General features: G+C 41.0%; 1 protein-coding gene across 2 annotated transcripts; it reads left to right on the top strand.

The window, feature by feature from the left end:
- Nucleotides 1–382: 382 nt before the first annotated feature.
- On the top strand, nucleotides 383–11,647 carry apcdd1l (adenomatosis polyposis coli down-regulated 1-like). 2 transcript variants are annotated; one of them, XM_058055719.1, is made up of 4 exons: nucleotides 383–702; nucleotides 7,442–7,613; nucleotides 9,355–9,874; nucleotides 9,994–11,647. In XM_058055719.1, the coding sequence occupies exons 1-4, from the start codon at nucleotides 657–659 to the stop codon at nucleotides 10,765–10,767; spliced, it is 1,512 nt and encodes a 503-aa protein (XP_057911702.1). In that variant the 5' UTR covers nucleotides 383–656; the 3' UTR covers nucleotides 10,768–11,647. The 2 variants fall into 2 exon arrangements, with proteins under 2 accessions (XP_057911702.1, XP_057911703.1); XM_058055720.1 differs by lacking the exon at nucleotides 383–702 and adding an exon at nucleotides 1,324–1,435.
- Nucleotides 11,648–12,087: the final 440 nt, after the last annotated feature.

Below are 12,087 nucleotides of genomic sequence, written 5' to 3'. Positions count from 1 at the left end.
ACACTCTAAAGTTAGAGTGTGGTGTTTTGTCGAGCATAGACAACACATTTGGGATGCGTGTTTTGACAAATTTGCACCTTTTTGTGTGCAGCCGTTCAGGACTACAGCGAGCTTACATAAATACATTTGTATGTTTTTGCTGCATATTCTGAGTAGTTAAGATGCTATATGAGTTTTGAAGTTTAATATACGTGTGTGATTGTGGGAAGAGAAGCAAAACATATAAAATCATCCATACTACCCTGCAGTATGCATGCATCTAAAGGCTCCCTTGAGCTTTTAATTTAGAAGCACACACACACACACAGTCTTCTCTCCCTCAGATATACACCCACCCACTCGCATTATACTCCCACACACACACACACAGACAGACCCACACACACACATTTGCTGCACATGCATCCAGTAGAAACCAGCCACTGTGTGCTGCTTGCTCTTGTGGAGATGCTGCAAGAAGACAGCTCTTCCATGTGACAAGCTTCCTTTTGCAAACCATGGAAGATAAAAGGTGGACATAGAAGAAGAGTTGCGTTTTTTTTTTTTCAAGGATTACATGTCATGTTGGAAAGCCACACATGATCGCTTGCTGCTGCTGAAGGGAACTTCTCCGGGTTCTTGGATCTAAAAAGGTTTTGCGTTGAAAAGCAGGCAAGATGTCAAAGTCTCACGTGCTGAGTGGGGTCTGCTTGCTGTGGCAAGGTGAGTTCACGCCGGGTGATGAATTATGATTATGGATGAATTAATAAATATGGTATTAATTGGCTCCAGAGCATGAAAATTGAAAAGGACACATGTTTAAACAAAGAGATAAATGCTCCTATATGTGAGGAGCCTAAACTTAAATAACATTATGTCACACCAGCTCCTGATCACAAGGAAGTGATTAAGCAATTTGTCACCATTTCAAACGCCTGGCAAAGTCCAGTTTCCAAATAAAAACACAACCTCAGCTCATGAATGGCCGCTCTGTGCGTTCCCGCTCAGGCGTCTTCAAAGTGCCGGCAGAGGAGTCAAACAATGAAGGTTTCCTTGGAGCAGGAGAGTGTGGCCCTGGAACTAATGTTGCCATTATGTTAATGCTTAGAATAACAGGAGGCGGCCATTACTGAGCCTCCCTTGGGGGGGATAGATGATTGTCGCGCCACTGCAGGGTGAAGAACATCAGACCTGGTTAGGGTGATGGCAGAGAGACAGATAGGCGGAGAGATCTGCCCAGGTGCAATCAACAGACAACCCCCACTTCCCCCCAAAACCACCTCCTCATCCTCTCCCCTCCTTCCTTGATGGCTGGCGGTGTTTTCTTTTTGGTGGCATGAGGCGACAAGCAAGGTCAGCTGGGTGGACCTCAACAGATGCTCAGGGAAGACCAAAAAAGATGAATTAAGTATGAAAAATGTTTGGTGCCATACCGACCCCTTAACAAAGTGTGCAGGTACGGATGTTCATCTTGTTACGTTTGTAGCTTCCTGCTTGATCCATTGTTTACACTCGGGAGCAGCTGTTAGCTTTGAGCATCGCTTTGCTATGCTAAAATTCCTGTGAAGATACGCAGTAAGAGAGGCTGCATAATGGAAGTGAACAGCGAAAAGACGGTATAAAGGTTGCTGTATGAAGACGGTATCCACCATGTTTACAGTCTGTCATCATGGGGAACGTGAGATGGAGGAGCTAACGGCGCTATCACCCAGTCCCATATAATATACATAATAATATAAGAAATAATAATTTCTTATAATTAAAAGTCAATTGATAATAATTGTTGTAATAATTAATATTAATATTTTTATTGCTTTTAATCTAAAAAGTGTGAATGACAAGTCGTTATCATTAAAAATGAAAGAAAAGTTTTTATTTGATTTTTTATGATATATTTAAAAATCACTTTTCCCACAGTTAATTACGTAGAATGATTAATATAATGATTACTGATAATGTTTAATATAAAAATAATACATTATTTGATATAATTAAAATTCAAATGATACTAAAATAAATGATAATTTTTTATAATTAAAAATGAATTAAAAAAAGAAAACTATAATCTTATATCTTAATCTTAAAATATCTTATTGTAATATAATTTGTAAAAAAAAATGTTAATTGTGTGTAAATAGACAATTTGTTATATTTAAAAATAAATATATGTTACATTTACGATAAATTGAAAAAATATATACATAATTTGTTACAATTAAAAACAAATTAATATAAAATTTATAATTAATCATCTGACAGTATTGCCTGTGAGGGGAAAAATATTTTCAAAATGAGAAAAACACAGATTTTGGCTTTGTTGTTGTTTTTTTACTGTGAATATTTCATATGTAATACATGTGAGTCAGGTGTAAATAATATTGACAATATAATATTGGAATTATTAATTTATGAAGTTTAACTGTCATACAAGTCTTTTTTTGTTAGCCAGCAGTAGTGAACGAGTTAACAGACATAATGAATAGTGATTCCCGATTCACTAAAAACAACTTTTGAACAACTCATTTATGACTTGCATATATAACAGCAACTCTGCCATCAAATGCCATTTTTATACACAGGTATGAGATATTGATTCAAAATGCATTACTAAACCCGAGCTTATGTTGGAGTAAGGTCAAATTCTGGTTCTATGGTTATCATCACAGCCGATTACACAAAAAAACAACCAAAAAAGAAATCACAAGAAAAAAGTTCACACCGCCTCTCCCCCAAAGACAGCTGGGATAGGCTCCAGCATACCTGTAACCCGAGTGAGGCTGAGCGGTATAGAAAATGAATGAATGGATGCACACTAAGATGTCACAAGATTAGCTCCAGGTTTGGAGGTTCAAGTATGTTGTACACTTCTCATGCAAATCAGGCACACAAGACAAGATCTAGCAAGCATCTGCTTGGATCAAAACTTATGTAATCACTGAGAACAATGCCATGTATGCTGCAATCTTCTTCAGCGTCTACCGGCTGGAGATGCCAATCCAGCAGCTAATTACACATCATTGTGAAGTGTCCACTGGAACATGGCTATTTTTAAATACTTCGTCCGCTTGCAAACTGTGTTTTCCGTTAGACATAACAACACTAGACAGTAGTGAAGATAGTCATTTTATAGTGTCCACTTTGGGCATAATGGGAACTTTTATTCATTTTACCTCAAGATACTACACAAGAACAACATCCATTTAGCACTACTCAACTTTGTAGTGTGGTGGCACATGGAGTGTGCTAACCGGTTGAAAGCCGTGTAGATCTCTCGTCTAAATAAACAAGGCCTCTGGATTAAAGAGCTCAAAAGCGTGATGAAAAGACAACAGTGGCCGTCCGCAGGGCCGCCCCTGCGGACACACAGGTCACACATCGATCGTTGGCAGCGCTTGAATGAAGCCCACCAAAGGGACTGGCGGTTGCAACAATAAACCGGAGCTTATGTTCCTTGAAAAGCTCTACATCAACTTGACCTGAGCCTGACTTACACAAGAGGCGGTGTACACCCTGGACTGGTCTCCAGCCAATCACAGGGCACACATATAGACAAACAACCATTCACACTCACATTCATACCTATGGACAATTTGGAGTCACCAATTAACCTAGCATGTTTTTGGAATGTGGGAGGAAACCGGAGTACCCGGAGAAAACCCACGCATGCACGGGGAGAACATGCAAACTCCACACAGAGATAGCCGAGGGTGGAATTGAACCCGCGTCTCCTAGCTGTTTGGTCTGCGCGCTAACCACTCGACCGCCGTGTCGCCCTTGATTACATTTTGGTGATTTCTTTTTTTTCTTTTTTTTTTTTTTTTACAAGAAAATGACATTATATGAAGTAAATACGGGAGATACTTGACACATTAATTCAGGATATTAAATAAAATTTAAACAAAATCTCAAAAATACATGAAATAATGAGCAGCAATAGACTCATAAAACTTGACCAAAAACAAACAGATACACATGACAAAAAGTACAACAGTACTTGTATGGCAAAATAACATACATCTATTGTATCATTTCATCTTAAATGAAATGAGAAACTGCATCTAGGGACCCTTTCATGGAGGGGGGGGGGGGTAACATGCATTAAAATGAAATATTCCAAGATCAAAACCAAAAATGCGACCTTTCAGATTACTTTGCTGTTTTTGGCCCGAGTTTGATTCAACTACTCTCTCAAAGTGAGGGGGGGTCACAAGCTAAAAAGGTTTTGAAATGCCAATCTGAAAGACAAACACACCATCTTCATCACTTGTTGCGCCGTTGACAGGCACGCAAGGGCCAAAAAAAAAAAAAAAAAAGATCTGATATCCATGCAGTGGGAAATGAGGCGTAAACATCGTAGCGTATCATCAGGGGGAACATTAGAGGCTTTTTGTCTTGCAGCAATGAAAGCTACTTCAAGATGTAAAGAGACCAGGCACAGTTCCAGTTGGCACAATTCCAGTGCATGTATGCTGCTCTGTCGTCGCCAATGAAAAGAAGAACAAAAGGGGGTATCCTCCTTATGGAAATTGAGCATAAACTGATGCCTGTGCAAGTATCAAGAGCGCCTGGATGTTAGTAGACACTGTATGTGTTTACTCTGAAATATGGATCAGAGGAGCGAACCAAATGGTAATTTGGTTATGTTACCAAATTCATTAATGTGATTGTGTGGGTAAAAGAGCCAACATACTGTAAAACAGATACCATCAGTGACAGGAAGCTGCACTGTCCCCCTGTGGAGGACCCCAGTTACTACAAAAGCAATCAAAGGGATTCAGGGGATTTGTTAACTATCAAATAGCCTGCTTGCTTCATAACAAATATTCATTTCCTTCACCTTTTACCATCTGGATACATTAGTAGTATTTTTTTATTGACTAGCCAGTGAAAAATTATGACAATTCGGAAGATGACAATTTGGTTGCTAAGTAAAACATTCAAACAAGGGATAAAAAACTAATTTCTTACAGTAGAGTACCGGGGTTTGCATATTGGCGTTACGGCATTGGCCTCACTTGTGGTCATCTTTTGTAGAGGAACACTTAAAATCTCTCAATGAGCAATTTTGTTTTACTAAGCTCTGCTTTTTACGAGTTCCCTTTTTTTTTGTAAATGCAACCATATGCCGGCTTGGATTAAGATCCAAAAGAGGGGAAAAAGGAGGGGCTGAATGACATGTGACCTCAGGAAACACTCTGTAGAAATACTTTTTTGGCACAAACAAGACACTTAAATATAGAAAAGCCCAATGACGACATGACGTCACGTTTTTTTGCCACTATAGCGTCCATGCAGTGATGACTTAGGCGACATGTTGTATGGAGCTACAGAGGCTGGATAACACAAAACAGATTTGTTGGATGCCCTATCAAGAAAACTGGAAATGAATTTATTCTGATTTTTAGTTATTTGAGTGAAGCAGCCCAGCTTTTCTTTAAGGCAGCACTAATAAGACTATTTTGCCAAGAAATCAATAGGATTTTCACACCCTTGCATCTTCATTCGCTATGGAACACATATGTTTACAAGATGGCTGCAACATCACTGCAGATGCTTCTTCATCACACACACACACACGCACGCAACAATGGACAGCCAATAGGACGCATTATTACGACATTAGAGAAAGCAAAGTAAAGCCAAGCGATTTGTGAGGTCTGATTTTTTTTTTTGAGGAGGCATTTTTGTCATGCAAATTCCAAACACTTTTCAGAAGCCAAACTCTTTACTTAAGTAAACCATAATAACTAACCAGAATTATGTTTCTCATCACCAAAATCTGACCAGAATTGGGCTCAGTGTCGATGTTGATGGGGAGGTCATACAACTTCATGTTAAAAAAAATCCAAATTATTTCTACTTGCACACTAAAATGGATGATGAAAACATGCATCTCCTATATTTATTTGACACAGAATCCTAGATCTATACACCAAGATGTATCAGTGTGGTCCCACATCGATGCCGATCTCCACAAAATATCATATCATTTGTGTTAATATAAACAAGATGACAGAAACATGTCATGCTTTTCACATAACTTTGAGAAAATTAAGTTCCTTGGCAGATTATATTATAAGATACAATGAAAACGTAACCTCAATGGCCATAGGGCAATAAAAAAAAGATGACAGAAACACGTCATAGTAACGCATCATCACGTTTTTGACACCATGGGGAAAATGTAATGGGTTCTGGGGGGGGTTCGGTACTGTAGCTTTTGCCTAATACTGCTGACCAACTAATAAAGGACAATGAAAACAATCCATCGTATGTCTGCCGTGTGATGCCATGGTTTTAAAAACTTGCCAGAATGTTTTCCTACTAAACCGTCGTGACCGGAAAACACACGAAAGCAAGCACATCAAAGCAAATGTGGAAAATAGCTCACATATTTCCATACATGTGGAGGGGAAACGCACACTGGCAGGTGGCTTAAAGGAAGATGAATGTGTCTTAGTATAACATCTGGAATTTGTGGTCCAGTCCATATTGTCCGAACATTGCATGTATATGCGTACGTATCAGGTACTTGTGGAAATGGAAAGGGACGAACAACATCTGATATAGACTTGATAACGTCACATTAGGACATCTTGGAGAAGTCTAATAGAAAAATCTTTCCTTAATCCACAAAGAATGAATGGATCTTTATCTCATTTGAGGACTTAACTGTTGACACCTCCTAAGCTCGCTGTGGGGCAAAGTGCATCTAAAGCCACAAAATAGGGAAAAAAATGGGCTGAGACTACACTATAAACCTGTCCAGCTACGATGAGCATGAAAGTGCCAGGAATCTAAGAGCTGCTATGACAACAAGACGCAGAAATGGATGAGAAATTACACTTGATTGCATGAGCGGGGATGGTTCTGTGAAGACACAAGACTGCCAAGACTCTGTGGTTTTCTCTTGTTGCAAAGCCGCAAGGACGCAATCACCAAATCCTTTAGTCTTTATCTTGGCTTGAAACCTGATCGGAGCTTTTTGGCCTCCAGCCACACCTTTTAGGCGTGCAGGAGCTGCGAGTGCAGTTATGAGCAATGGAGGAGCGAGATAAAGCAGATGTGCACGTCAAATAGATTCATGTTATCAAATGATCAGTGCTTTCATTGGGATTAAGTTTACTGTCACAGTGTTCTGGGGCAAAAAACACTCAAAAGTCTGGACTTTTTTTTTTAATGCTATGGTCAGCAGATGGTTTTGATTCTTGCAGCTGCCGCTGCTGAGTTTTCTTGCATGTGCATGGTGATGATGTTAACATGCACTCTTCAAGTGAACCCAGAAATTGGGAATGGGTGTTGCAGCTTTAAGTCTACAGGAGTCACGGGCCTTCAAGCAAAACGTCTGTACTCCACAATCATCACAATCATCACCATATTCACATCTGAAACAACCTGATTTTTATCTGAAATGTAAGGCTCTCAAGTGTTCAGCACAGTAACAATTACTTCTGATTTCTAGTTGCATTGATGACCGCGACCGGAAGTAAACTTTGGGATGTGCCCAGCTCCTCCAACAACCTCAGCGAAAGCTTGCAGTGGCAACCCCACTGTCACTATCACCACCTTCAGGATGGAGTAAGAATCACAGCAGAGACACCACCAAAGCTGGACGGCACCTGGTTGTCAACAAGGTAAAGTAACGGTTCGTAGCAAAACATACAAATGGTAAAAACTTTTCTGATGAGTACTGCTCTTGATAAGTTGCTTTTTTAATTATCTTTATTCCAGAGTCCCCATCACTAACACCACCAATAGGAAAAATGCAAAACAACACTGAAATATCGACATTTGCCTCATTTTCATTTTGGTTCTGGATACTGGTTTCTTTCACTTTTGGAGCATTCATTCATTCATTTTCTACTGCTTATTCTCACGAGGGTCGCGGGGGTGCTGGAGCCTATCCCAGCTGGGCGAGAGGCGGGGTACACGCTGGACTGGTCGCCAGCCAATCACAGGGCACATATAGACAAACAACCATTCACACTCACATTCATACCTATGGACAATTTGGAGTCACCAATTAACCTAGCATGTTTTTGGAATGTGGGAGGAAACCGGAGTACCCGGAGAAAACCCACACATGCACGGGGAGAACATGCAAATTCCACACAGAGATGGCTGAGGGTGGGATTGAACTCGGGTCTCCTAGCTGTGAGGTCTGCGCGCTAACCACTTGACTTTTGAATTGAATTTCAACTGCCAACTGTTTGAGTTCCAAAGTGTCAACTCTAACTTAGTTGTGTTGCTATAAATAAATGTACAGAGTACGGCAAACCCTTGTTGACATTAGTTTTGGATTCCTTCAAGTCAGTATTTTCAGTTTTAGTTTGAATTCCAAGTTTTTCAACTGCCAACTGTTTGAGTTCCAAAGGGTCTACTCTAAGTACACATTGTTGACATTCAAATTGGATCCTTGTTTGACTCCTCGATTATATTCTCTTTGACGTTTTTGTTAGAATTTCAAGTTTTTCACCTGCCAAACCGAGTCCACTTTACATTAATCCTATTGCAGGGAATTAAATCCCAATTACAGCAAACCTCGTCATTCCTTCTGGATTCTTGTTTGAAACACTTATATGCTAAGACTACGTTAAAAAGCCATAGCATTTCAGTATGTGGAATCAAACTATGGAATGGATTGAGTAAGACCCTCAAACAATGCACAACGATGAGCCAATTCAAGAAACAATACAAGCAGTTGATGTTTGCTAAATACAAGGATGAAGAGTCTTGAACCAGTCATGATGTGCTATATATATCACTATATTGACACTTACTATGGTACACATTATGTCATTGGATGGTCATATCACCTCGTACTTTGGTATGTGACAAAAAAATAAACTAAAATTAAAAAAAAAAAAAAAAAAACTTCAACTATATTAGGAAAGCAGGAAGTGAGCAAATGTAACAGTTACTGATTGTAAAAGTACCAGATGGAAGGGTAGGATTTAATAAGCTTTGCTTCTTCCTACTCCTTTTGGACATGTGGAACTGTGAACTGATTATGTGATGCATTCAATTGTAATCTGATGCATGTTCAAATGAAATAAAACCATTACTAATACAATTTTTGAATCACAGTTTCTTTGAAGTTTTAACTTGAATTCCAAGTTTGCGACCGCCAAAGTGTTCCAGTTCCAAGACTTAAAAATGTAACGAGAGTTTAGCAAACCCCATCGTCAATTTGTGCATTTTAGTTGTACCAATCTCATTTTTGTTTTAACTTGAATCCCAAGTACCAAAGGGTGACTTCCAAGGGTCCAATGTATGATCATCCTGTTGCCAAAATGTAATGTGTAAATACAACAAGCTAACCAATCGGGAACCTTACATTATTTCAACTGATAGCTTCAATCCCTCTGTTTTCAGATGTGAAGTCCGACCAGGTCCAGAGTTCCTCACCCGCTCTTACACCTTCCACCCTACTCGACACTTCCAAGCTCTGCAGCACTACTACTCAGACAGCGGGTGTCAGGATCCTGCCTACTCCCTGCTGATCCAGGGCAAACTCCGCCTTCGCCAGGCCTCCTGGATCACCCGAGGCGCCACCGAAGCCCATCACCACCTCACCAAGGTAGCAATAGTCATCCACAGCTTGGCAGCCAAGCAAAGTCTGGTCTCCAAACTGCCTCCATCATGTGTGGGTCCAACGCTGGGTCGAGTGGTGACGGGGGAGCCCCATGACCTTCACAATACCCGGGCGGGGAGGGCATGCCTGGCAGCAATGGGCTTTTCCATGATGGAGATGGATGTAGTTAGGGTGGAGATACAGCACCACAACCATGGGGGGGAAATCCAACAGCTGTTCTTAGGGGACATACAAACTGACTGGACCCAGAGGACTCACTACAGACCAACAGGGTACCAGCAACCACTGCAAAGCGCCATGGTGAGGTTTTTTGACATACATAAATATGTTTTTTCAGTACCGCCAACTGAGCACCTCCTTAAAATCCAGTTTCGATTTCCACACTAATTTGTTTTTTATCGCTACATTTATCCTTTCAGCATCACATCCATCCCTGTCCAGTCTGTGCTCTGGTGTACCGGGCCACAGAACAGCACCCCCCAGTGCTGCCTCACCGCCCACAGGCTCCTGTTTCTCTGGCTAGACGTTGGGTCAGCCAGCAGTGCGAGACCCGTCCCACGGTCCTCTTCCTTACACGGGAGTTCAACTTCAATCCAGATCAGCATTCGTGGGAGGGGATCTACCGTCACTACTCAGACCCTGTCTGCTCCCAGAAAACCTTCACTCTGAGAGCCTCGGGTCACTATGCTCAAGGAAACCCTTCCGCCAAGGTGCCGGGAGCCACTGAGTTTGTCTTCAAGGTGACGGAAGTGAGAGTAACGGCCGAAGATGAGCCAACGGCTAAGCTGCTCAACGGGACAAAGACGGGAAAATGTGGTCATGCCGGAGCATGGGAGGTTGGGGTGGAGCAGGACCTGAGTCCTACGCATGGGTGCACGGTGCTCGGCATCAAGCTGCCTCATAAGGAGTACGAGCTTTTCAAGGTCGAGCTGGATCACAGGAGACACCTGCTTTTGTATGTTGGGGAGAGGCCAACAGACGGTTCGAGCCCGGACCGACCATCTAGGAGAGCTACTTCCTTTCAGCCTCCCTTGATGCTTTGCAATGGAGGGGAGACGCAGCCTTACGGTCATAACAGCCCAGGGTTCAACAGCAAACAAGTCCAGACGGATACCAATGGGACCGGGAGGCTGATACAACTCCAGTTAGTGGTGCTCGGATCTGCATTGTGCAGCTGGATTTGGCTTTTTTAGACACATTGATGGAGCCTGGCAGCTCTCTGTGTTAGTGTGGTTTTGACCAGGTGTGAGGATCACCACAAGACATTCAATAAAGCTGAATAAACACTATATATTTTTATATCTGAACCCCTTTTGTCGGACCTCCTCCTGGCTTTCAGATGGTGCCTTTAAATAACCATAAGCTAGAGCTCCGGTTCTACTTCAAATTAATCTGCACATAAAGCACTGATACCGGTATTCCAGTAATCAGTCAATTTCTGCTCTCTCTTCATATTTCGTTTTCGTGTGATGCCATCGTTACAAAGCAAGATGACTGTTGAAATGTGGGTCAGCAGCAGTAGAACTAATGCACTTTGTACAGAGGATTGTTTATACTGGAAAGAAACTCAGCCAAAAGCAGACATTCTGAAGTCAGTTTTACCATCCTTATTGGTCCCACTTCACTTTGTGGTATGAGATCTTCTTCCTTAAAAAGCCTTAAAGCTAAGATTCTATCATCTTTCAGTCTAAACAAATGACTATTTATTATATCTCCATATACTGTACTTTTTTTTGTAGTGAGTAGAGAAATGATTAATTTCTTTGTGTATTAAAAGTTCCCATAACTTCTTGTGTCTTGATGACTCTTTAGATAAACCTTAACTACACTCACAGTCACAAATACATGTTTAACATTCAGGCAAAATATTGATATTCCGGTATATCGCATTATTGATACCGCCGAACATGTTTTACCTTGTGTTTTTTTGTTTTGTTCTGCATATAATGTTAACCCTGCGTATCCAATGAACATATTGACCTAATTATTTAAATAAATTTGTCCGCTCTGTTATTGGGATTTGACAAAGAATAAAGATGGCTGCTCCATCACTGGAATTTGATGAAGAATCAAGTTTCATGACACTACAATGTTTTTGACTATCTGCCTGCAAAAACATGCTATGTTAATTGGCGACTCCAAATTGGGTATGAATGTGAGTGTGAATGGTTGTTTGTCTATATGTGCCCTGTGATTGGCTGGCAACCAGTCCAGGTTGTAACCCGCCTTTCGCCCGAAGACAGCTGGGATAGGCTCCAGCACCCTCCGCGACCCTCGTGAGGATAAGCGGTAGAAAATTTAAATGAATGAATGAATGAATGTCCACGGCCCATTTTTGGGTCTTGACACAAAAGTAACTAGGAGGGAAGAGAATTAAGCTGTTTGGTCTTGAGAAGCTTTGAGTTAAGTTGGGCTATGGTTTTTATGTTATGGCTGAAGCAAGCAAAGCGTAATGATTCATGGAACAATATTTCCCACTTGGAAAACATCTGTTTCCATAAAAGAATTGGAGG

Source organism: Doryrhamphus excisus, chromosome 18 (genome assembly GCF_030265055.1).
Source record: "Doryrhamphus excisus isolate RoL2022-K1 chromosome 18, RoL_Dexc_1.0, whole genome shotgun sequence".
Lineage (NCBI taxonomy): Eukaryota > Metazoa > Chordata > Actinopteri > Syngnathiformes > Syngnathidae > Doryrhamphus > Doryrhamphus excisus.
Note: the sequence above shows the minus strand (reverse complement) of the source record. Positions and strands in the feature narration are given on the sequence as shown.

Coding starts and splice junctions, on each gene's coding strand:
- apcdd1l (XM_058055719.1), top strand. CDS start 657: ATGTCAAAGTCTCACGTGCTGAGTGGGGTCTGCTTGCTGTGGCAAG. Junction 703..7,441: donor GGTCTGCTTGCTGTGGCAAG/GTGAGTTCACGC, acceptor TCTGATTTCTAG/TTGCATTGATGACCGCGACC. Junction 9,875..9,993: donor AACCACTGCAAAGCGCCATG/GTGAGGTTTTTT, acceptor TTATCCTTTCAG/CATCACATCCATCCCTGTCC.